Source organism: Tursiops truncatus, chromosome 11 (genome assembly GCF_011762595.2).
Source record: "Tursiops truncatus isolate mTurTru1 chromosome 11, mTurTru1.mat.Y, whole genome shotgun sequence".
Classification (NCBI taxonomy): domain Eukaryota; kingdom Metazoa; phylum Chordata; class Mammalia; order Artiodactyla; family Delphinidae; genus Tursiops; species Tursiops truncatus.
In genome coordinates, this window is record NC_047044.1 from 8,897,694 (window position 1) to 8,923,612 (window position 25,919).

At 57.0% G+C, this 25,919-nt stretch overlaps 1 protein-coding gene across 1 annotated transcript in view; it reads right to left on the minus strand.

Moving 5' to 3' along the window:
• The window catches only part of CACNA1I (calcium voltage-gated channel subunit alpha1 I), a 103,779-nt gene that overhangs the window by 35,296 nt on the left and 42,564 nt on the right, over positions 1-25,919 (minus strand). Inside the window, exons 5-9 of the mRNA XM_033865616.1 lie at positions 15,372-15,531; positions 9,056-9,371; positions 7,813-7,905; positions 4,171-4,477; positions 1,375-1,796 (exon numbers count right to left, since the gene is read on the minus strand). Of these exons, the coding sequence (XP_033721507.1) occupies positions 1,375-1,796; positions 4,171-4,477; positions 7,813-7,905; positions 9,056-9,371; positions 15,372-15,531 (1,298 nt within the window). The remainder of the gene's footprint in view (positions 1-1,374; positions 1,797-4,170; positions 4,478-7,812; positions 7,906-9,055; positions 9,372-15,371; positions 15,532-25,919) is intronic.

Sequence of the window (25,919 nt, forward strand, 5' to 3'; positions counted from 1 at the left end):
GCAGACAGCCTCCCCAGCCCTCCCCAGAGACACTTAGTTAAGCCGGAATAACTGGCAGACAGGCAGCCCCGCGCAGAGCGTGGCGGCAGCCCCAGGGGCCGCATCTAAGTAAATTGAATGAAGACAGTGCCTGGTGAGCGAATGAAGAGGGAAACGAGAGTGTGGCCCCCCACGGGGCACAGCGGGGGAGAGGGGGCCTGCAGAAAGAGGGCCACGGGGAAGCCAAGGAGGCGTCAAAACCCTAAACCCTGCGGTGGTGTCAGTCTTGCCACACAAAGATGTGGGTTCAAATTCGGCCCCTGACTGGCTATGGGACCTTGGGCCAGTGACATCCCCTCCCCGGGCCTCAGGGTCGCCAACTGCCAGACGGAGTGCCTCATAGGAAAGGGGTGCAGCTTAAGGGAGGGACCCCACCTAGCAGCTGGGGGACAGTGGGAGGCAGAAAATGATGTTTTTCCAAATGGATCCAGGGCTGGATTTGTCCGGGCTGTCACCCGGGGTGTGACCTATGGATTGGGGACATCTGTGCGAACCCCCCAGAGCCGTCCATCCTGTGTCCCCACAAAGACCCTCTTGTACACATCCTCCCTGTGCTCCTGCTACTTCCCAGAAGCCATGCCCTCCTCCATGTGCTATCCCCCATTGGGGACCCTTTCTCTGAACTCATCTCACCTGTGAACCCCCAGCAGTACCCCCGATGGCCTAGGGGGCCTGGGACACACCAATCAATGCAGCCAACACCCTCCCTGCGCCCCACGCACCCAGAGCTGAAGACAGAAGAAACCACAGGTTTGGCCGAGAAGGGAGATGGGGGACAGCCTCCGCAGGGCACCCCTGGGGCCCCTCAGTGCCGTGGGGCTGTGGTGAGGCGGGGAGTAAGTGGGGGACGTGAGGGGCAGGAGGGCGTCCCGCCTGCGGAAGGTATCAATATGCCGCAGGTGGAGCACAAAGGGCCTTGAATATCAATGGAAAGGTCTGAATTTTCTGCCAAGGTCAGCGGGCGCTCTGGAAGTTTGGGGACAGGGGCGCTCCCAGTCTCTGGAAAGACCACTCCAGCCGTTTTGGAGAGAAGAGACGGGAGGGTCACATGGAGAGGCGACAAATGGAAGTTAGGAGTCTGCAGGGACTGGCGGGGGATGGGTTGTGGGGGACCTGGTGTCCACGCTGGGAGGCTCAGAGGGAAAGGAACCACATCCCCCTGTCCACACCCCAAGGGGCCATTCGGTCACTTGTTGACCCTGAGCTCCACCCCCTCTGTGCCTGGCCCTGGGCTGGGCACTGAGGTCACGTGGCTGAAGGGGACGCAGGTCAGGGGAAGACAGACAGACGGCGGGCGTCCGACAGGCCCCGCGGGCCCCGCCTCCCGACACTCGCCTGCTGGTGGTACTCAATGCCCATGCTGACGGTGTTGACCAGGATGGCCATCATGATGCCCCGGCTGAAGTACTTGCTCTCCACGATGCCCCGCAGCTTGGCTCGTGTCTCCCGCCACACGTCTCCGCACAGCCAGGCAGCCCCATCCTCCTGCCCCTCCTCGTCCTCCTTCTCCAGCTCCAAGGAGGCCCCGTCCTCACCGTTCCGGGCTCCGGGCTCGCCGGCCTCGTCCTCGCCGCCGCCCGAGCCCCCGGAGCCTGAGCCCTCCCGGCCCGAGCTGCTGCTGCCCAGGCCTGAGGGCGGCCGGCCCGCCTCGTGCTGGCAGCGGGGGCAGCTGGCGGGGTCGGAGGCCAGAATGGCAGAGACGGGCTGCACCGGCGTGTGGAGCGTCGAGTCCGGGGGGCTGTGTCGGGGGCACAGCTCTGGAAAAGAAGCCGAGGCCGGGGTTGGTGCCTCGGGTCCCGCAGGAGGCGGCCCCCGCGTGCACTAGGCCCGGCCCAACCTGGGTTACCACTCGTGTGTGCCCACAGGGTCTGCCTGGAAGCCGCCAGCCCTGCCTGGAGGCCAAGGGGCTCGTGGGTCCTGGGGAAACAGCTTCACCCTCTGGGCTTCGTTGGCCCCCGAGGAAAAGCTGGCACCAGGAACACCCACACACCGGGGCCACGGGGCGGATCCTGTGGTTAATACGCGGGATGAGCCCAGAGCCGTGTCCTGCCCTGTCACTTCCCGCCCCGTGGCCCCAGTCTGGTCACTGAAAGACCCTTCAGAAACCCCAGCCCCTCCCCACCGTCCTCTTCATGATATCATGGAGCTTGGAAAACGGCTGAAAAGGCCATTGTGGAGGGTAGACACCCCTCAGAGGAAGCCAAGGTGGCCTCGGCATTCCTCAATTCTCCCGCCCGTGTGGGGGGCCTATCACCAAGGAGGAAGCGTGGAGCCGGGGCAGGGGCAAGCCCTTGCTCTAGAAGCACCACCCCTACGACTCCCCCCGACACAGCTGAGTCGGGGTTAACCCTGGGAGGGGGCAGGAGCTGTCATCCCCCCAGCTGCCCAGGGAGAGTGCGAGAAGCTGGGCCGGTCTTGGACCCACGTTCTGTGATCTGTGAACCATTTCAAAGGGGTGTCAGAGGGGCTCTTTCTGGATAGTTTGGTTCCTTCTTTATATTTGTCTGTGTTTTCCTAGAATACACAGGTTTGGCTTGAGGAGCAAAATATAAATAAATGACGTTAAAGGGAAAGAAAAACCTGTAATGTCTACCGTCCATTTCCACACTTGCTTCCAAACACTTCCCTGTGTCTGGACAAGGCTCTCTGACTCAGTCACCCTCTAGACCGGTGGGGCAGCCGGAAGCCCAAGGGTGGGCCACGTCAGTGCTGGAGGTCACGGCAAAGCCCTTCCCAGCCCAACTGTACATGGGGCTGGGCCCCCTGACACTTGTTTCCCAAGGAAGGGAGATGGGGGAGGCACGAAGGCCCAGGGCAGGGGGCACGGCCTCCCTCTAGAAGCCTGTCTAGGGCTTCTCTCCACGAGGTTTCCACGGAGAGGGCGATGGGCGGCAGCAGGAAGCCCTGAGCTGTAAACACCCCTCCCCGCGTCATCCAGGAACGCGGGGTGCCAGCCTTGCCCGCCCCCAGCTCCCCTGTCCACGTGCTGGGCCAGCCCACGGGCCACCTGGAGCCTCCAAGACCACGCCTGGACGGCTGGCCGCCAGCTTGCCTCCGAGAACCTCAGGTTCCCAGAACGTGAGACCTGCAGGGGCAGGGCCTGGGGGTGGCCGGCTCCCACAGCGCACGGCCTCATCCTCACTCCACGGCAGGGAGCCGGGCCGTCCACCGTCACAGCTGCGCCTACTCTGGGCTGATGCCGGCTGACTTCCTTGCGGGCACTGCCTGGGGGCAGGACTGGGCCTGGGGTGGGGCCCACCTCCTGTTCCTGTGGCCCTTTGCCTCCTCCTACGGGAGCGGTTCACGTCCCGTGAGAGGTGGGCTCAGCAGAGCCTGCAACTCTGACGTCCCCAATGCCGAGCTTTGGTCACTGACACTGTGACCTTAAGGGACCCCCTTCATCCCTCTGGACGTTAGTTTTCCCATCTGAACACTGAGGCTAATACTACTCACTCTGCTCCCTTCGCAGGACTGTTTTCTAGAACAGATGAGGAAACAAATGGAAACCCCTTTTTAAGCCTACGCAGCTAACTCTCTGGAACCGTCTACAGTGGAGAAGGAGAAATGGCCCCAAGGCAGGAGCAGATCACAGTGTTCGTGTGTCCCCAGCATGCCCCGCCTCTCCCTGCAGGGCTGGCCACGGCCCTTTCATTCCAGGTGCCTGACATGCTGCTCAGGTGTGCTAGCGAGCCGGCAGGCGGCCACAGGAACCCATGGGGGATCAGCGGGGTGAGAACGGAGACAGGCTACAGTGGTGGAGGGATTTTATAGTTTCACAAGACTAAGGACAGGCTATTGTTCATTCTTTCAAGCGTGGTTCCCAGGGCGGAGGTTGAGTCTCTGTGCACACGTGGGATCCGAAGAAAATTCCTCCAGGGCAGGGCTAGGTCCCCCAAGCGCAGGGCTAGCCCAGGCCAGGCACCAGCAGGTGGTCAGGAAAGGGGGCAGGGAACCCGGGAGTGTGGACTGGAGCTACCAGGGGAAGGTCCGGGTTCTGAACTTGCTGGATGCCTCTGCTTGTGCTGGGAAGACAGGGCACGTTTGCAAACAGTGCTCTTTCTGAGTCCCCAGCTAGAGGCACACGAGGCCTGCGCAGGGCACCCTGGAGGTCAGGGGAGGTGGGCCACTTACTGTAGTGCCTGGGCTCCTTGACGTGGGGCTTGGGCTTGGTGGAGCCGGGTGCCCCCGGGGCCTGGCGCCGCCTCTGCAGGGCCTGGTAGAGGCCCAGGGCCCGGCGCTTGGCCTTGCGCAGGATGTGGCAGACGTACTGGAAGATCTCCTCGTAGCAGTCGCCGGGCTCGGCATAGCTGGCCACCGTGCTGGAGGACAGGTCACGCTGCCGCTGCTCCAACATCAGCCGGTGTTCCCGCTGCTTGGTCTCCGAGAACTGGGTCGCTATGACAACGAGGCACAGGTTGATCATGAAGAAGGAGCCCACCTGTGACCAACGGGAGGAGAGGACAGGGACAGAGGGGACGGTGGGGTGAGAGGAGGTGGGAGCAGGGGCGGGAGGGTGGGAGAGGGAGACGGAGAAGGAGAAAGAGAGACGGGGAGACGGCGATGGAGACGGGGAGACGGCAACGGAGACGGGGAGACGGGGAGACGGCGACGGAGACGGGGAGACGGCGACGGAGACGGGGAGACGGCGACGGAGACGGGGAGATGGCGATGGAGATGGAGGGACGGAGGCAGGGCGAGAAGCAGAGGGATACAGAGGCCGAAAGGAAGACCGGAGGAGGGGCAGGGGCGGATCCCAGACATGGAACAGGGAAAGAGACAGCCAGAGACAGGGGGGTACAGACAGACAAGGGCAAGGAGGGACACCAGGGGAGAGTGAGACAGGCTCAGAGAGGACAGAAACAGAGGGTGTGGGAAGCACAAAGTGACGGGCGGGTGGGGACAGGGAGAGAGGAGGGGAGGGCGGAGCGCCCAGAGAGACGGAGAGGCACGGGCACAGATAGGGACAGGAAAAGAGCGCTGAGGCCTTGCTCTGGGAGGAGGCCGGGGCTCAGGACAGCGGTGGCCCAGGCAGCTCCCCAGGCCCCCCTGAGGCCTGCTTCCAAGCCCTCTCCCCTCAGGCCCCTAGGCCTTGGCCACGGCTGCCCTCCCACCTGGGACATCAGCGCTGAGGGCAGGGAGGGAGGCACAGCCCCCCTCAGGCTACCCGGGCCCTGAGTCGCACCCCAGCCCTGCCTTCACTACGGCCCTGACTTTGGGCCTCCAGACAAGAAAAGACAAGCTTCCCTCATAAAGGGCTTAGCTGGGCATCTTTATCTGGGCTTGGATGGTGAAAGGCTACCTGGCTAGTGCTAGGAATCTGCCACCTCAAGTCCCAGGGCCCAGCTCCAGGGGCCACCGCAGGCAGAAGAGCCCCAGTTTCCAGAGGCAGGCGCCTCCCAGGCACATGCTAAGCCTTTGAACAGACTCAGCGGCAGACTCGCACCTGCCAGAGGGAGGGGGCAGTGTGCGTTTCACCCTCCTCCAGGCTGCCTGCCAGAAGGTTCCTGTAGGCCGCAGCCCCAGTCACTGATCCCCCTTCCTTCCTCTCCCCCACAGCATAGCTGGGGAGCTGGGGCTCAGGAGGGGTTGCGGGAGCGGGGGGGCTTCCTGGCCCAGAGGACTCTGGGAAAACCCCCTGCCTCTAGAGTAAGAAGATGCCTCACTCATTTGCTCTCTCCGCATTTCCTGGAGACCCGCTCAGCAGGCCTGTGTGAGGGGCGCGGACCCACCCCGTCCGCTGGGAGCTCACACCTGGCAGCCTCTACCCAGCCCGCCTCTGTGGCTGCTGTCCCTGGGTGACCCGGCAGCTCCCCATTCCCTCTGGACCTCCATTTCCCCATCAAAAACATAAGGCTCGGACGAGCTTAGGACTTCTGCACTCAGAAGGAGTCCTGGGGACCTGCGTGCAAAGGCTGAGGACCCCTCACCGGCTGTGTGGCCCAGGCCAGACACCTCACCTCTCTGGGGCTCAGGGTCCACAGCTGGGAAACAAGCAGGTGGCCCTGCGTGGCCAGGGTTGTGAGGGTAAAAGAACGGCACAGTCGCTCAGCCTCTGCTCGCTGGATGCTGGAAAACTCAGCCTCCCCAGCCTCCTACCAGCACCCTTTCTCCCGTGACAGGGCCCCCCGGGCCCAGTAGTCGCAGCAATCATAGCAGCAGGACATGTTTATTGAGCATGTACTGTGTGCCAGGGGCTGTGCAGCCGCAGGCTCTGTCTCCTCTAACCCTCCCCAGGGCCCGTGAGCCAGGTGCCATCACTGTGAGCTCAGGGGGCTAAGGGTCCTGCCCAGGGTCATGCTGGGAGTTACCAACCCCAGACTCCACCCCTAAGTCCATGAGGAGAAGCCGATGAAGCGTCCTCCAGCCTCTCTCTGGAACTCAAGGCTCCTCTCGCAACCTCAGTGGTTCACAGTCCCCCCACTGCAGGATTCCGTCTGGCCTTAGGGTCTCTGTGAGGCGCCCCCTGCCCAGAAGGCTCTTCCTCTGGCTCTTCCCCCTCCAGCCTTTAAGGCTCAATTCTGCCATCACCTCCTCCAGGAAGCCTCTCCTTTTCCCTATCCCTCCTCCAAGCCGGGTGAGAGGCCTCCTGTGGGCTCCCTCAGCCTCTTGGGCTTCCTTCGGTGGTGGCTTCTAAGATGCAGGCTGGTACCTGTCTGCTGTAGCCCATCTTCCCCCACAAGGCTGTGAGCTCCCAGGGGACAGGGAGGGCCTGACTCACTGCTCAGTACCCAGCACTCGGCTCAGGGCCTGGCGCAGAGCAGGCTTCCCCGAATGTGCTAGGGAATGAACAAGCCAGTGGATGGACGGCAATGCTGAACAAAGCCTGGGCCCCTCTCTTTCTCTCTAGGGCGTCTCCTCATGGGTCCAAGGCCCCAGCACCCCCAGGAAGGCATCAAAGCTAAGCCAACAGCGGGGGTGTCTCAGGTCGGCTTCTGAGCCCCCGGGTCAAAGTCCCAGCAGCCCAGGATGGGGTGCTGCCCTGGAGTCCCAAGCGCGCTCTCTCCCACGGCCAGGAAACCAGAGATCCCAGCCCTGCAGCAGCAGGGGGCCAGCAGCGACTCTCCCAGGAGGGAATCACCTTGACATCTGGGGACTGCGCTGTGGCTGAAGCTGCGCCCGGACGTGACAAGGTGGATGAGCTCGTTCTGGGGAGACCATGCAGGGGAAGGCGGGAGGGGCCGGCCAGACAGCGGGCCCTCTCTGGGGGCAGAGAGAACACCCCTTCCTCTCCAGGTCTCCCCCACAAGACAGAGCTGCCCGAGAGCTGGGAGTCCCTCCGAGAATTTCAGGGAGTTCTACCAGTTCACAACCAGGCTCAGCCGCCCCTCCAGACCCTGCCCGGGAAGCAGCCCCGGGCTTCCGTTTCACAGCATCTCATCTTCCCACCCCAGGAAACGAGGGAGGTGCTGGAGCCCTTGAGACGCTCCCATCCTGAGGCTGCATCCCTACTATGGTCATAAAAGGATGTATTCCCAAAGACTACGAGGCAGAGAAACACAGGCAGGAGCAGCGGGTGGACTTAAATGCCCAGAAATGAGAAGAGAAGGCAATCGGAAGTGATGGATGCCTCCACGGCCACCCCGACGAGCTCCCTCAGCCACCCGCTGCTCGGCTGCATTTACAAACCGCCCCTCCTGCTCTCTCCCACTCAGCACTCGGGCTCTGCAGGGCCACCCTGGGGACTCCCAAAGAGCCCCGCCCCCACTCTGGGGTCCCCTGGCCCATGGGTCCCTGAGCTTTTGCCCAGAGAGCCCCAGCTCCCCTGACACTTACTATGATCAGCAGGATAAAATAGATGAAGTTGTAGAAGGAGTGCGCGTCCATCACGTAGTACATGATCTCCACCCAGCCCTCCAGGGTAATCACCTGCAGCCAGGACGGAGCAGAAGAGGAGAGCGAGAGCCTGAGACGGCTGAGCCTCCAGGAAGGCGGGCAGCAAAGGGGAAGCTGCCCCAGACAGAAGCCCCGCTGCGTGCCGGGACACTCGACATGTGTCCCCCCTCATACTTCTCCCAAGGGCTCCACGGGGCAGCCATCCCCATCCCCAACATGCAAGTGAGGAAACGGAGGCTCAGAAGGGTAGGACACTCGCCCAATGTCACACAGCCAGGAAGGAGTGGACGAGGGACTTAACCTGGTGCCTCTCGCTCCAGAGCCCCCCACCTTCCAGTCTTCCACACCAAGGCAGAAGGACTGGAAGCAGGGGGCCCTGGGCTGCGGCGCCAGCTCACCCCCTGGGCCACTCTCTGAGCCTCGGCTGCTTCTTCAGTGTGTGGGATCAACAGAGCCCACCTGGCAGGGTCGGGGCGCAGCTCAGGTGAGCCCGGGACGGGGGCTGTGAGAAGCCTGGAGTGACTCTGTCGCCCATGCGCTTTCCCAGAGAGGAAAGCAGAGGAGCCTTGGGCGAGACGAACGCCCAGCGCCCCCAGCACCGCGGTCTTGTTCGCTTCTGGCAAACGCACAGAGCGTTTGCCAGGTCACTGCCACCCACCCTCTCGGGGCCGAAGGGACCCAAAACGCAGCTGCTGGGCTGTGATCACATCACACCTTGCAGCTCTGAATTCTGTGATCCTGTTGCTCCCCAGAGCGAAGCGTGCCAAGCAGACCCCTCAGCGGCTTCTCAGCCACCACCCTCTGCACCTGCCCCATCCTTCCTTCTGACGACAGCAGGAAGGCAACCTTGACTGAGCACTCACTGCACACCAGGCTCGGCTGGCATCATCTGGTTTATTCTTCTCAGCCACTCAAGGTCGGGGGGCAGCTGTTATTACCCCCATTTTAGAGATAAGAAAACTGAGGCACAGAGGCATCAGGCAATACACCCGAGGGCCTACAGCCCTTTCTTCGAACCTCAGTTGCTCTGTCTGCAACATGGGCTGATAGTGCCTGTTGTGCCAGCAGGACGGGTAGGTTTCAATGACACGGGTGGCAAACCCCCAGCACAGAGCCCCGCCTGCCAGGTGAAGCTGCTCACCCCACCCAGCATGGGGGCCGGCGCCAGGCCCGAGGGCCCCACCTGGAAGATGACGATCCAGGCGTAGCCGATGTTGTCAAAGTTGATGGCGCCCTTGTGGGGGTTGGCGCTGCCTGTGCGGCACACATTGTAGTAGCGGTTCCAGTTGACACAGAGCCCACTGGCGTTGAGGTCCTGGCGCCCCGCCCCAAAGTCATAGACGTCATCCTTGGACAGGCAGCACTCGCGGCCCTGCTCCTTGAGCGGGGGAATCTCGTGGCAGCCCATGATGCCGTTGTCCCCCGACAGGGAGCAGATGAAGGGCATCTCGTCGTCCTCCTCCGGCTGGTAGTAGGGGGGCAGGGCCACATCCCCTTGTCTGTCCACAGGTGATGGTGGGGAAAGAGGAGAAGGGGAGGGGTCACTGCCACACAGCATGGCAAGACTGGCCCAACATGCCATCATCGCCTCCAGGCCTTCGCACATGCTGTTCCCCCTGCCTGGGACACCCTTCCCCCCCTCTGCCATGGTCACCAAAACTCCCACCTGCCCACTGTGGGCAGTTCCGGGGTCCCCCCCCAACACCAAGAGGGAGCCTTCCCTGGGGGAGCCTCAGGGAAGACTGGGCCCTGCACTCACCCCCGTTATTGCTCTTGGGGAAAAATGCACCCAACTCCCCTGGGCGGCTGGAGCTCTTTTAGGGAAAGGACTGGGTCTCAGCATCCCTAGTACCCACACACTGTGGTCGGAGCAGAGTAGGTGCTTAATATACAAATGCTGAATTTTGCTGATTCAACAGATGAAGGTAAGATACCTTCCTGCCCCACCCTCTCCCATCTATGTGACCTTGGGCTGGTCACTTCCCCTCTCTGGACCTCAATTTCTTCATCTGTAAAACAGAGATGACAATGCCTGCCCTGCCCATCCTGTAGAGCTAATCTATGATTCACTGCAATCCCAATCAAAATCTCAACATGATTTTGTCTATGAAACCTGGCCAGATGGTTCTAGGATTTATATGAACAGGAGAGCAGTCAATACAATTTTTTAAAAGAATAAAGATGAGTGGAGCGCAGTCCTCCAGGAGAACAAAATACTCTACAAGTATGATTATTATTAGAGTGTGGTATTGCAACAGGAACAGAAAGAATTGTGGAACATCACAGAGCACAGGGACAAACCCAGGTATAAAAGACAACTTAGTATATTATAGAGACACCTTTTGAGGTCCATGGGGAATGGAAGGACTAGTCAGTAAATGGTGTTAAGACATTTTCTATCCATGTGGAAAATAAAAAAGTTAGATCCTGGGCTTCCCTGGTGGCGCAGTAGTTGAGAGTCCGCCTGCCGATGCAGGGGACACGAGTTCGTGCCCCTGTCCGGGAAGATCCCACATGCCGCGGAGCGGCTGGGCCCGTGAGCCATCGCCGCTGAGCCCGCGTGTCCGGAGCCTGTGCTCCGCAGCGGGAGAGGCCACAACAGTGAGAGGCCCGCGTACCGCAAAAAAATAAAAATAAAAAAAAATAACAGTGAGATCATTTTACATCCATCCAAACAGCAAACATTTCAGGGCTGATAATATTGAGTATGGGGAGAGTGCAAACACGCTAATACACTATTGGTGGGAGTGTAAGTCGACATGACCTTTTTAGAGGGCAATTTGGCAACAACACCCATTAACAATTAACATGTAGACATCCAACCCAAATACATATGGTCCCCAGACAGTTTAATAAAGGCACTACTGCAGTTCAGTGGAGAAAGGATGGACTTCTTCATCAGTGGTGCTGGGACAATCGGTCATCCATATAAAAAATGAATCTTGACCCCAACCACAGGTCGTACTAAAAATTATTTGAAATGGAATATAGACCTAAATGTGAAAGATAAAAACAAGAAAGCTTCTAAAAGAAAACACTGGAGGACAGTTGGTAACCTTGGGTTAGGAAAAGATTTCTTAAACTGGATACAAAAAGCATACTAGGAAAATGATTGCTATCTGGTCTTCATTACAACTGAGAGCTGCTGCTTGTCAATCAAATGACACCATTAAGAGAGTGAAAGCAGAAAAAGAACAAAAAGAAAAAATTTTTAAAAGGAAAAGAAAAAACAGAAAAAATATAAAGGAACAAAATTTTCTAAAGAAATAAAAAAAAAATTTTAAAAAGGAAAAACAGAGTGAAAACAGAAGAAAAACAAAAAGAAAAAAGAAAAAAATTTTAAAGACAATAAAAGAAAAACAGAAAAAATATATAAAGGAACAAAAAGAACTTTTTATTTAAAAAGAAACAAAAAGGAGAAAGAAAAAAATTTGAAACAAAAATAACAAAATTTAAAATATTTTTTAAAAAAAAGAGTGAAAACAGAAAACTTAGACTGGAATCAAATATTTGCAATATATATATATCCACCAAAGGACTCAAATCCAGGATATAAAGGTCTGCTACAAGTTTATAAGAAAAAGAAAGGCAATCCAACTTTAACATGGCAAAAGACCATACAAACACTTCACAAGGAGATACACCAATGGCTGATAAACACACGGAAAGGTGCTTATTACCACTAGTCATCAGGGAAATTCAAATTAAAACCACAATAAGGCACCTCTGCACTCTCACTAGAATAGTAAAAATTAAAGGACTGACAATTCCACATGTTGCTGAAGGATGTAGGGCAACTGGAACTCTTAGACTTTGCTAGCGAACATTTAGTGCAACCATCCTGGAAAACAGTTTGGCAAAATCTACTAAAGCCGGGCTTCCCTGGTGGCGCAGTGGTTGAGAGTCCGCCTGCTGACGCAGGGGACACGGGTTCGTGCCCCGGTCCGAGAAGATCCCACATGCCGCGGAGCGGCTGGGCCCGTGAGCCATGGCTGCTGAGCCTGCGCGTCCAGAGCCTGTGCTCTGCAACAGGAGAGGCCACAACAGTGAGAGGCCCGCGTACCGCAAAAAAAAAAAAAATCTACTAAAGCCAATAAACATATGCACTCCCTTAACCCAGCAATTCTACCCCTGAGAATTTACCCAAGAGAAGGAATGGCCATATCCACCCAAAGACATGGACAAGAGTATTCATCAGTCATAGAGCCAAAGAACCAGAAACCGCCCAGATCAACGGGAGAATGGAAAAACACATAGTGGTATATTCACTCGGCAGAATCCTCACAGCAGTGAAAAAGAAGGAGGGACTTCTCTGGTGGTCCAGTGGGTAAGACTCCACGCTCCCAAAGCATGGGGCCGGGTTTGACCCCTGATCAAGGAACTAGATCCTGCATGCATGCTGCAACTAAGAGTCTGCATGCCACAACAAAGATCCCCCATGCCACAACTAAGGCCCGGCACAGCCTAAATAAATAAATAAATAAATATTTTTTAAAAAAAATAAGTAATCTAGAGATGATTTTTTTTAAAAACATGAAAAAGGAAATACACAAGCAACAACTTGGATGAACCTCACAGACACTGAGACAAAGATGCAGACACAAAAGGTAACGGCCTATATGATTCCATCTAAAGAAACCTCAGAAACAGGCAAAGGGAATCTATGGTGATAGAGGTCAGAATAGCTGCTACTTTGGGGTGAGGGGGAAGGTGACTGGGAAAGGGCAGGAGGGAGCCTTGCTGGGGACAGTGAGTTTCTCAGGGTAGATTTACAGTGATGTGCAACCCAGGTTAAAACCTCACTGAGCACTTAATAGCTGTGCCTGCTACTGAGTGTAATTTATACCTTAACCAAAAAAAGTATTTTAAAAAAATGGACACAGGGGCATACCTCGGTTTTTTTGAGCTCTCCTTTATTGCACTTCTTACAAATTGAAGGTTTGTGGCAACCCTGTATCGAGCACGTCTGTCGGCGCCATTGTTCCAACAGCATTTGCTCACTTTGTGTCTCTGTCACGTTTTGATTATTCTTGTAATATTTCAAACTTTTATTATTATTATATTTGTCGTGGTGATCTGTGATCAGTGATCTTTGTTGTTACTATTACAACTCACGGAAGACTCAGATGATGGCTAGCATCTTTTGGTAATGAAGTACTTTTTAATTGGGGTATGCTCTCTTTTTAATATTATTGCACAATCAATAGACTACAGTATAGTGTGAACATAATATGCACTGAGAAACCAAGAAAGTCGTATGACTCGCTTTACTGTGGTGGTCTGGAGCCAAACCCGCAATATCTCTGATTTGACTAGACATTATGAGTCTAGCCATTGATCACAAAGATCGCAAGCATACACGATGCTCCCTGCAGGCTTGTATGTAAGAGCAAAAACTTGGAAACCTCGCAAGGTCCATCAACAGAAGCTGGCTCGCCAGCTTCTTATTCATTCGTGGAATAAGAAACACTGATGAAAAACACACTCAAGACACGCTGCCAGAGCCATTCTCAGTTTTAAAACCTGTCTGGGGTGTAAATAGTCGTGTGTGTGCATTAATGCCTAGACAGAATCGGCAAGAAGGGACCAGATGCTTTGCAGAGGACACCAGACCAGGGCTCAGATTCCGGGCCCTGCCACTTCCTAGCTGGGTGACATCGTCCTGATTCTGTGCTCATCAAGAACACTCCGAATGACCACCTGGGGTCTCCTGAGGGGCTCATGTGCCTGGAGGGATGCTTCGCGCACACTCCCCGCGGGGCAGTCACAGCGGGCTTTAGAGTCAGGGGAACCCAGGTTCTAATTCTATCTCTCACTTCGCCAAGCTGGGTGCCCTGGAGCAAGATTCTCCTCTCTCAGCCTCCGTTTCCTGGTCTCCACAAGGGATCAAAAGTCAAGCATCACCTCCACGGCCCCTGTCACACAGAAGCGCTTCATCCTTGCTAACCAAGTAAATAAACTGGTCTAGAGATACCCAACAACCAAGAAAATAAACGCACAAGTGACATAATTGCAGACAGAGATAGTGCCAAGAAAATCAAGCAGGATAAGGCAATAGAGGGTCTGGGGGAGGGGGATGGTGAGGGAAGGCCTCCAGGACAAGGCGACATCAGGGCTGAGCTGAGATAATGAGAAAGCGGCCATGTTGGAATGACCTAGAGAAAGATCCATATGGCACGGAGGGGCCTGGATGAGACCTGAACCCAAAGCTGAGAGCTCATACCTACCCGTCTCCATCTTTGAAGGCCAGACCAGGAGAAGCAGGGTCCTCCTCTCCTGCTGCCCCAGGCCCTGACTCAGGGCCCACCTCTTCCAAATGACTGACACAGTGAGGGCACCCCTGCCCCCCACAGGGCTCTTACCCACAAGGGTGCCCCGTCCCTGATCTACCCAGGTACCCTACTGTTCCCCCACAGTGATGGGCGGGTCAGTCCCCTTCCCCAGGCTTCCCCCTGGCTCTCCAGCTTAGCTCCATCCTCACAACCAACAATCAGGCCAAGAGGGAGGTCCAGCCCATGCCCGTGCAGTGTCCCCAGGGACAAGAACTGTCCCTCCTGCAGTCCTCGCTCCCCAGGGGCAGGAACTCCACCTTCTGCTGTGTCCTCGGCCCGAGCACGGGCTGGGCAAGAGCTGCCACTTGGATGAGTTTGTCGAGTGACAGGATGAATGAAAACGCTTTTTTACTTCAGTCTCCCTGGGGCCTGGCACACAGCAGGAGTGCACTAACGCCTATCAGTGAAACAAAGTGAAAGTATAGCCCTGTCCAAACACATATGGGCATGTATGTACACTCAGAGACGCTGCTTATCCCTCGTCGCTGAGATTCAGTAGATGTCACATTTCTCAGATAACTCAACGCAACTCCTCCAAGAGCGAAAGCTTGATTTCTGTTTACACAGCTTTGGACAATCATCTCTCGGAGGAGTTGCTCACCCCACTGCTTTTAGACACAAGTGGGCCGAATGCGAGCTGACCTTTCCCTGATGACTCAGTCCCCGATAGGAACGTCTGTGCTGTAATTAGAAAGCCAGTTTCCATGTCTGCTTTGAAGGTTTTCTGTCTCTATTCCTTGTTGTCCCCACTTCTGCTTGGATCTTAACCGCCCTCTTTCCTCTTACCCAACCTCCTTCTCGTTTGCTGCTTCCACTCTTTTGGTCCCAAGTCCCAAGTAAGTTAAAACTATGTGTTAAGTAAGAGTCACTAGGTACTGAATTAGCATCTAAGGGCCTATCTTGGGCTGGGGCTTTTTGATACCAATTCTGAGAGCCCAGAGGACTTCTGTGCTCATTCTGGTGTCCAGCCATTCATGAGAGACCTACCACCAACGCACCTGGGCACATCCCTTAATCTCCCTGCACCACTGGAAATAAGGATCGGGACCAGGTCTCAATGTGGAGACCTTCCTAGCCCTGAAACATTCAGTGCCACTGATGCCCCAGCTAAAGCTGGCCAGGAGCCCGGGGCAGGCGGGTACAGGGTGGGGGTGGGACTGCACTCACATTGTGAAGTTCTCCTCCAGGAAGCAGCGGTTGCGCAGCAGGCCCGCCCAGAGCTGCACGCCGATGATGCCAAAGATGAAGAAGACAAAGAAGCAGAGCAGGAGGACATTCCCCAGCATGGGCAGCGTGTCCAGGAGCAGGTTCACCAGGATCCGCATACCTGAGAGAGGGAAGGGTGGAGGGATGGGCAGACAGGGGCAGAGGTCCCAGAGAGGACAGAGGGAGAGCAGGGTTAGAGGAACAGAGAGGGGGCAGTGAAAGGAGAGGTGGGACATGTGGGCAGGGGCTCCTTACTGTCCTCAGCCTGCTCAGTGGCCACCAGACAGACTTCCTCCTTGGTACCTGCCCCTCCTCCCAGAGGCCACGGAAATGGCTCTGGGCCCCACGACACTTACACTAGATTCTGGGTGAAGAGGCAGGCATTTGTGGAGCACCTTTTATGTGCCAAGCGCCCTTCTGGGTAATGCACAAATATGATCTATGTGCCAAGCGCCCTTCTGGGTAATGCACAAATATGATCTCCTTCGTGAGGGTGGTAATATTATCCCTATTTTATAGAAGAGGCAACTGGAGGTTCCTAGAACTGAAGCTACTCGCCCAAGGTCACACAGATAGGAAGCAGCAGGGTCTGGATTTAAACCAGGTGTCCTGACACCAAGTTAGCACTCTTTCCACAACCCTCAAGTACCCGGAGGCCTAGGACTGAGGCCAGCTCATCTCCCTATGCCCAGAATGGGCACAGTAGGAGCCTAATAAGTGTCCTTCATCTCCGGGGCAGTCAGTGGTTCCCTGACCTTGCCAGGACACATCAGTACCAGCCAAAACCACCCTGCTGACCCGCCCACTGCATGATGGAACCGGGCAGACCTTTCAGAGCCACCTACAGAAGAACCCTGGCCAGCCGAGGGACTCAGACCTGGCCTGATGCCAGAGGAAGAGGACTCTTCCTTTCCTAAGAAAGGGCTGCAATGAACAACCCAAGGCAGAGGCAAAACAGAAGGTGGGGAAGTGGGAGTGGAGACAGACATCCCCAGGGAGGGCGACGCGTGACCTGAAGCGGGCTTCAGGCAGGCATGGGAAGGGGGCAGAACGTGTGCTCCTGGGGAGGTCTGACATCCTGAAATGCCTCAGGGAGGGAAAGCCTGTGGAAAGCACATAGAGCTTTAGAGAGATTTACAGAGATTTAGAGAGATTCGGGTTCAAATCCTCACCCTGCTAGCCTCTGGGACCTGTGGGACCTGAACCAGTCCCTTCTCCTCTTGGAGGATAAGGTCCCTCAGCAGACGGGCCCAAGAAGACAGCAACCACTCTGCAAAGATTCCCCAGCTGAGGGCCCACAGCCAACTCTCAGCAATCTCCGGGGCTCCCGCCCCACAGAGGAAGTGGAGATGCTCAGCTTCCGGCACTGCTCCACACACTTACCACCCTTCACGTCTGTCTCCCCATCCTTCCCTTCTGCCCCTCCTGCCCTGGGCTGACCCATCTGCACCCTCCGTGCCCTCTCTCTCCCCGCGGGCTCAGTACCCCGGCTGTGAAAAGGACCCAGCTCTCCCAAGTCTGGGTGACATCATCTGCACAGCTTCAGTAACTGTCTGCATGTCACCCACTCCCTCCTGACTCCTCAGGAGTCACTGGAGAATCCGCAGGAATGCAAGCCCCAGACAGGTGGATCACCTCTGTAGTTTTGCCCAGCTCCCTTTCCCAGTCCTATGAAAACAGCACCGATTCCCCCATTCCAGTCCTGTGGTTTGGGTGGGCTGACATGGAGATCACATGACCTAGGCCTGGCCAATCAGCATAGCCTGTTCCTCTAGCCTCAATGATTGGTCCAGGATGGGCACGTGACTCCATCCAGGACCAATGAGAGTCTGCACTGAGACTTCTGCTGGAACTACAGGAAAAGAGATGCTCTCTTTCTGCAGAGGTTACAAACTGGGAGGAGTTAAGCCTGGAGCTGCTGGGGCCATTTGCCTCCCGGGAATAATGCCTGCCTGGGGTTGAAGCCAGCCCAAGGAAAGCAGAGCCCAGGACAGAGAGGGAGTGATTCCTGATAACACACTCTACAACACCAATCTGGGCACGTCATCACTATGTATGAAAAGTGCTGGCATTCTTATCAGTTACAGAAGCTGTGGTTTGTGAACCCCTGGCAGGTTGGGGGAGGTCCGTGGAAGGACTACGGAAGGTCCATGAACCTTATGGAATTGCTGTAAAGTATGCGAGTATGATGCCATGAATTTTTCTGGGAGGAAGGTCCACGCAAGTGTCTGTGGCCCCAAAGAGTGTCAAGAGCTGGTGGGTCACCCTTGAGTGCACCCCCCCCCAAGATCCTGTGATTCCTGTGAACCCTGCCTACCTCTGTAGCCTCATCTTCCTCTCTGCCTCCCTCCGTCCCCAGTGTGCATGCTATGTCTAGCAATATCAAATTATTTAAAGTTCCATAAAGCTACCATGGGATTTCACACCTCCATGCTTTTTTATTCATGCTGTCCCCTCTTTCTAGAGCACTCTTCTGCCTCTCTTGTGCCTGGCAAACCTCTATTCAGCCACCACATCTCAGTTAAGGATCTGCTTTCTCTCTGTGAAGACTTCCCATACCCTTTCTAAGCCCCTCTCCCGCTCTTCTGTTCTGGGCAGCCTCAGCATCTCTGACCCAGCCTAGGATGGACAGCTGGGCAGGCTGCACAACCTTGGAGGTACCATTTACATCAACATCCAATCTTCTTCTAACCCTAGTGTGTAGTCATCTGTTTACCCTCCTGTCTCTTCCACTTGGCTCTAACCTCCTGGGGGCAGGGCCTGTGTCTATGTCACCTCAGTGTTCTTGGAACCCAGCAGGTCCTGGCCCAGAGCAGAGGCTCAGCCAACATTTATTGAATGACTGCTTGTGAATGAATGATGTGCTAAGTCATAGGGAGGGAGTGGAATATTGGAGAGGGGAGGATGGAAGGATGGTGACAAGGAGAACAGTGGCCCTGTCCAGATTTTTATTTATTCCAGGAGTGATGGCTGAGGTAGTTTTTTTTTTGTTTTTTGGGGTTTTTTTTTTTTTTTTTTTTGCAGTACGCGGGCCTCTCACTGTTGTGGCCTCTCCCGTTGCGGAGCACAGGCTCCGGACGCGCAGGCTCAGCGGCCATGGCTCACGGGCCCAGCCGCTCCGCGGCATGTGGGATCCTCCCGGACCGGGGAACGAACCCGCGTCCCCTGCATCGGCAGGCGGACTCTCAACCACTGCGCCACCAGGGAAGCCCCTGAGGTGGTTATTCATGAGGGTAGTTATTTGGGATTTGCATCACAAGCTCTGTATGGAGTGATTTCCAATCAATAATTAATGCCCACCCCCATCCTCCCTCCCCACAAAACTAGGTCAGCCTCCTCTTGGGAAAGGCAGTGGGGCTCCTTTGTAAGCTCCTGCTCTCCAATTGAGAGCAAGCCAGGGTGAGTGAAAGCTCAATACCCCACCTCGCCACGTCTGCCCCCCGCCACTGCAGGGTAGCCAGGGGGTGTGCAGAAGAGGGAAGCAAGAAAACAGAGCAAGCACCCTGCAGTCCATCCAAATGTTAATTCAGTTGCAGGCCTTTCTGATGCCCCATCATTCATTCACTCATCAAACACTTATAAATACTGTTGCATACGAGGCACGGTGCTGGGCACATGGAGAAACCAAAATCCTCATTTTTTTACGCCCTCATTTTTTACCCCTGCTGGTAGAGCTTTCAGTCTACCAGCAGGGGGTCAGGGCACCACAGTGTTGGGGAAACGGACCATGCCTGGGCAGTGAGGGCAGCTCCAGGCCCATTCCTGGAGGGGCTGACTCGAGCTGGGCCCTGCAGGATGCCGGGAGCTGTGGCAAAGTCGCAGAGGGGTGACCGTTCAGAGAGGGCATCCAGACTGTGCTTGGGGGGGGTCTAAGGAGGGCGGGGCTCTCTGTTAGGTGGCTGGTCAGGGTGGTCCATGGGCAGATTTCTAAACAGGGCGAGCGCTTGGTCAGCTCTGGGCTTTAAAGGGGAAGGAGTAATCCTGGAGGACAGGACAGAGGCAGGAGGCAAGCACGGAGGGCCAGGTGGCAGCTGTGAGAAGGGGTGAGATCAGAAAGGCCTGGAGGAGGCAGCTCCTCACCATCCCAGCCCCGCTTCTCCATGTCTGCTCCCCGGGCCCAGCCTGTGTTGCTCAGTTAATTACATTTCTCAGTTCTCCAGGACATTGAAATTCTGAAACGCTCCTGAGAACCTGCCAGGCTGGCTTCCCTGAATGGCAGCCCGGTCCCTCCTCCCCTCCTGCCACCCTCTGCTGAGCTGGGCCGCAGCTCACTTCACAGCCCCCCTGGGGCCCGGGGAGTCCCAGGGCCACAGAGCCACCACATAATTAGCTAATTAGGGGCTCAGAACGAGTTCATCACTTCCGTGCCAGGAAACAGGGGCTACGCGATTAGGGAGCCCGGGAGGACCCCGTGAGAGCCCAGCTAATCCTCCTTTTATGCCCATGGTCAAGTAAGTAATTAGCTAAGGCAAATCCGATGGTTCCACTCTGCCCTCATGTCCCCTGGCACTGTGTACAGGAGAGAGAGAGAGACAGACAGAAAGTGAAACAGAGAGAGAACTGTAGACAGAACAGAGATGGAGAGAAAGAGAGACAGAGAGAGACTGCCTTTAAGACCCATCACCATCTGCCTCGGACCATCCTTCCTGCTCGTCTCCCTCCAAACCGTCCCCCAGCCAAAGCCTCCTCCTCCAGGCAGTCTTCTCTGATTCTCACTCCCAGATACTTAGGAAGGCTTCCTGCATCTAGTTCCCCCATGGCTCTCCTTTTTCCTCTCTCAGGATGAGCTTGCCTGGTTCTGCTCTCTTAGTGTGACTTTTGAGGCCTTCAGCCTGGGGTGGGGACCAGGTGTGCCTGGGTGAGGGCAGGCTGCAGGCGACCCACGAGCGTGGTTGAGGGCCCTGCTTCCCTAGTTAAGAAGGGAAAGAGGACCCCGGAGTCCTCAGAACATTCAATGTAGCCCCTGCCCTGATGAGCACGCAGGGCATCAACCCACAGCAGGACATCTGGGCCCCAGTCCTGGCTGGGCGTCCTTGAAACAGTTTGCCCTCTCTGGGGCCCAGAGGCCTCATCTACACAAGAGGATGGGGGTTCCTGTCCAGCCTCAGAAACACCCCAAGGCCAGGACACCTCCGAGTGGGGTGCCCCCAAAGTTAGAAGCGTCCAGCAGCCCAGCCACCCCCGTGGGGAAAGTGTACATCTTCATCCCAACTGCCCCATCCCCCCTTCGCAGGCCCCCACAGCCTGGCTCCAGTCTATCTCCCAAGCCTCGCCCCCCACGCCCTCCACACCACACCTGAACCCGCTGCTCCAGCCAGACAGCAGACGCGCCTGGCACCCTGGCTCCCCATCTCCGCACACTCTGCCCCCACTCACACCGCCCCCCACTCTCTGCCACAAGGGGTCCTTCGCTATTGTGCTGCCGGGGGCAACGCCAGGGGCACTTCCCACGGCAGGACGGGGTCCATGCTGGAGCCAGACTGACCCACTTCCAGTCCCTGGAAAGCCCAGGTTCTGGGTCACCGCCGGGCCCTCAAAGTCGCCCAGAAGTCCATCTCTCCTCCATTTTTAAAACTCAGCTGCGTGATCGCCTCTTCTGGTCCCCAGGCTGAGCTCGTGCTCCCGCAATGAGCTGCCACAGCCCCGTCCTCCCTCCGTCACAGCACTTGTTACGCTGTCGGCCTTCATCGCAGCTCTGCCCTCCTCTCCCCGCCGGAAACCAGGAGCGCAAGGCCCACCGGGGTGTTCCGCATCCTCCGACCCAGCCCAGGGCCTAGCACAGAGCGGCCCCTCCGAGGAGGGCAGCTTGAACGAATGTAGGAGCGATGGCCGAGTGGATGGATCATTTCAACAAGTGTTTAGTGAGGGCCGACTACGTGCCAGGCACTGTTTTAAGCTCTAAGGATGCATCCGTTTAAAAAAACACACAAAAGGGACTTCCCTGGAAGTCCAGTGGTTAAGACTCCTAGCTTCCACTGCAGGGGGCAAGGGTTCCACCCCTGGTCCTGGAACTAGGATCCCACACACCACACGGCACGGCCTAAAACACAGAAACACACACACACACACACACGCACGCACACACACCCCAAATCCCCTGCCCTTGTGAAGCACACATTCTAGGTAGGGGTAGGGAGAGACAGAGAAACAGCAAACGTAATAAGTAAGTACATTTCCTCATTTGTTGGGTGGTAAGTGCTACGAACACAAAAAGTAGAATGGGGGAGGAGATGGGGAGGGCCAGGCTGGGGCCGGGGGCCAGGCTGGTATAAAATGGGGGCCAGGAAAGGCCACACCAGCAAGATGCATAGAGCAGCTGTGCGCACAGCTGGGGGAAGAGCTCTCCAGGCAGAGGGAAGAGCCAGGGCAAAGACGCGAGGGAAACGGGGCTGCCTGCAAGTGAATGTGAAACTCTGGCTTCTACTCACTCTGAGTGTTGTGGGCAGAAGAGACACATGGTCTCCCAGCTGCTGGGGAGAAAATGGACGGTGTGGGCCAGGGAGGAGGAAGGAAGCCCGTTAGGAGGCGCCAGCCTGCAAGATGGTCTACAAACACACCTGTGTGACCCTGGCACATGCGGACGCATCTCTGGAAAGGGTACCGGGCCTGTGGGCTGCATGGCCAGGAGGGTGACAGTGGCCACATGGTGGCTGCTTCCCGAGGGCAGCCCCTGCCTTCCCCTGGGACAGAAATGGGGAGCACTGAGGGGGCGCCCAGGAGAGATGCGGCCTCTGCCCGGTGCCCTCCCTGCTGAGATTGCCTGGGCCAGACGCTGGGCTTCCTCCGTGACTCTCCAGGGTGGGGACCAGGGCTTCTGCCCACCTGTCCTCTCCACCCTGCCCGGCCCGGCCCAGCCACTGCTCACCTGCCATCCTGATGAAGCAGAAGTGGCTGGTCCTGACGTGGCAGTGGAGGGGGTCATGGCTGGGCTCAGGAGACCTCTTGAAGGTTGAGTCGAGGGTGGGATGTGGATGCGGGCGGTGGAGAGGAACCCAGGCATCTCCGAGGCTGGGGGCCTGAGACTAGAGGCACGGAGCAGCCCTCAGTAAAGATGGGGGTCCGCGGGGATGGGTGGGGTCTGGGGTGCGTGGTGTACACCCATGTGAAGTAGCTTCGTAAGATCTCAGGGTCCGGGGTTCAGGAGAGAGAAGTACGGCCTGGAGCGTCACGTGGGTGGCATCAGGGTAGAAATGGTCTCTAGGTGGCATTTAAAGCCAGGAGCTGGGGGAGATGGATGACAGATGGGCAAACTGATGGAGCTGCTCAACCTTTTCACCCCTTCTCGCCGGGGACCCCCCAGACCAGACCCTCCGCCCTAAGGAAAGCTGGGCAGCAGCGAGGCAGAGGGCCCTGGTGGCCGTAGGGGGCCAGGAGGAAGACGGGGGTGTGCTTCCTGACAGGCATCTCCCCTGGGGGTCCGGGGTGCTCTCTGCAGACAGGAACTGTCAGCCCACATTAGCGGGGCCGCTCTGCCAGGCCCGGGGCAAGGGGCGCCGAGGCTGTGCTCGGCCTGGGGGCTCCCCTCTCTCCCTGGTCTGGCCAGGTCAGCGGAGGGCGCTGAGCAGCCGGGAGGGGCCGTGCGCTGCCCGTGCCGTGGCCGGTGCCAACTAATCAGGGGCACAGTGGGCACCGGGAGGCCGGGCCAGGCAGCATACGGCTGGGCTGCCGAGGACACAGCTGCTGGCCAGCCCAGCCTGGGAGGGGCCTGTGGGCTGAAGAGGGCCCTCAGGGCCCACTCCTGAGATAAGAGACAATCCCCAGCAAGGAGTCTGCAGCCCTGCACCCTCCACCTCAGGGGAGGCCTTGGTTTCCTCCCCAAGGCTGTCAGGGCTCACTCCCTAGAGGGTGGGCCTGGTCCTGTGCCGCTGAAGGTACCCCCCCACTGGGTACCTTCCTGCCCTTTTGCTCCTTCTTCAAACGTCCTGCGCCCCCTTCTGTCTGAAGCCTCCTCAAAGTACGTTGTTAGTGGCCCTTCCCCTCGGCCCTGATGCTTCCATTAGAGCACACGTCCCCCGCCCAGAGCTCCTGGCTTGAGTGTCTGCCTGCAGAGACGGGGCTGCATCTGAGTCTTCTCTGTGACCCCACAGCTGACCCAAGGCCCGGCCCCATTGCCCCTTAGTGGATGCTACTTTGGGTGAACGGATGAATGGATGAATGGATGCATACACAGTGCCTCTCTCCCTTCATCTTGTGTCCTGTCCACGAATCACTCCTTCCTGATTTGCAGAACAGAACTTGACCCCGGCGGAGGAGGTGGCGGTAGGGGGCGGGGGGCGGGGGGTACCTTCACCCCACCCCCACCCCAAGCATCTCTCCTCTCACAGTCCCGGCTGCTCTTTACTGTTCGCAAGCCAGGTTCTCATCAGATGTTCTGGCCAGATGCTCTCCCGCCCACCCCCACCTCTTCTGAAGGGCAGCAGCCCTGGGGAAATCGGGCCCCTCCACTGCCTCTTCTCTCTTCTCTCCCCACCTTCCTCCTCCCTTCCCTTCCTTCCTTGGGGGCTTCCAGACCTTTCTTCCTCAGGGCAGCTGGGGGACCCTTGTGGGATCCAAGGACAGACAGTCTGAAGTCCAAGGTCCTGCACCCCAAGTCCCATTAAACACACGTACAGAGTGGAAGTGCTGAGATTCTCAGTCAAGCTCTGTTTCAAGGTCCCCCAGCCCCACCGCCAATAGATGCGGAGTATGAGACCCCCACGTGATCAAGGTACGGTGTTTGCACCTTCCCTGGGCACCTTCTAGGAGCAGATGTCATAAGGATGTTTTGCTGCCCCACAGCCTAGCGAGGAAGGGCTGGGACCCCATTTTATGGATGGAGAAACTGAGGTCCGAGAGGTGGAGCCACTGGCTAAGATCCCAGGCACAAACGCTGGTCTAACTGCTCTGGATGCAGCGGTCTGTAGCCTCAACACTGGGACCCTCCCTCTGTGAAAAGGGCAGGGATGGGGCAGTTCACAGGGCACATGTTCCACACCTGGCACTGCAGATTAACCCACATGATGGTGCTGTGTGCCATCCCCCTTGTGCAGACAGGGGTCCGAAACAAAAGAAGAATCTTCCCCCAGGTCCTGCAGCTAATTAACACAGGACCAAGCTTTGAATGCTGGCAGGGTGACTCAGACACCACGCTCTGCACTAACCATTGCGCCATCCTCCTTCCTGCCCTGACTCATCCCCCTCGGGCTGCTTGGGGCCTGGCACCACGAGAACTCTGCACCCTGACAGTGAAAGGCGTTCGGAGGTCTGGGGCACACCAAACTTGGGGGTAGATGGGAAGAGAAGGGGCCTTGAGGGCATTACTTCAGCCCACGGGGCCTTTCTACTTTGACCTTGGATGTGGGCAGGGGTCTTTCCTGATGCCCTGCAGATGGAGTGGGCGGCTGAGATGGCTACACACTAAAAGGAAGGGAAGGAGGTTGTGAAAAGGAGCAAAAAGCTCTGGCCAGCTGTGTGGCCTTGGGCAGGTTACTCAACCTCTCTCTGACTCAGTTTCCCCATTTGTAAAGTGGGCATCACAATGGGACCAACATCCTAGGGCTGTTATGAAGGTGAAATGATACAGCCCATGTAAAGCATCTGATAAATTTTAGCCATTTATCATTAATAGGAAATCCCTAGAAGATGTGGAATGTTCACCTTCCACCTCCCCATGACACGCAGTCCTCTGCCCAGCCCCACTGTTCCCAGGACAGCTCCTGCTCTCCACCTTGGCACATGCAATTCCACTCCGTCTGCAGGGACCACCCTCCCCAGCCCTCTGTGTCCTTGTTGAGCATCTTCCAAAACCAGCCTCTGCAAAGAGATCCTGACGCCCCCATCTTCCACCCCCAATGCTCCCAGCACCTTCTTCATAATAGTAGCACCTGTTGGCCACTTACTGCATACAGGGCTCCGTGCTAAGCTCTCTACACACCTGAGGGCATTTCATCCTTACAAAACCATATGGATATTGCTATTATTAACCCCATCTTATCGTTGGAGAAATAGAGGCCCAGCGTCCCACAACAGGCAGGAGAAAGAACTAGAACCGGGGCCTGTCAGCACAGAGTAAGTCTCCAGTCCTGCCTGCAGCTGGGGCCGGACAGGAGCCTCACCCACAGCACTGTCAGCTCTGCCTCCCTGTCCCTGGGCCCTGCCCAGCCCAGCCCCATCCCAGAGGCCCCTGCACAGAGGTGGCTTCTTGCTGACCCAGGGGTTGTTAGTTGGACTGGGCTCCAGGAAGGGGGCAGGGGCCCAGGCGAGGATCAGCATCCCCAGCAGCTGCCCCTGCGCTCCCCAGGCCTCCCTCCCAACCCCCTGCACAGGCTGGGCAGGGTGTGCAGTGGCAGGGTGCAGATGTGGGCCAGCAGCTCAGACTCAGCCGGCTCAGGCTTTAGCAGAACTGCCCTAGTTTCTTACTGGAGAAAAAAGCATTTTCATATTTAAATGGCTTGGCCAATGGGCTTTGGGAGGCACTGCAGCTGATTGGGGGGTGTATAGGCTGGGTGAGGCCTGGAGTCCGCTGGTGCC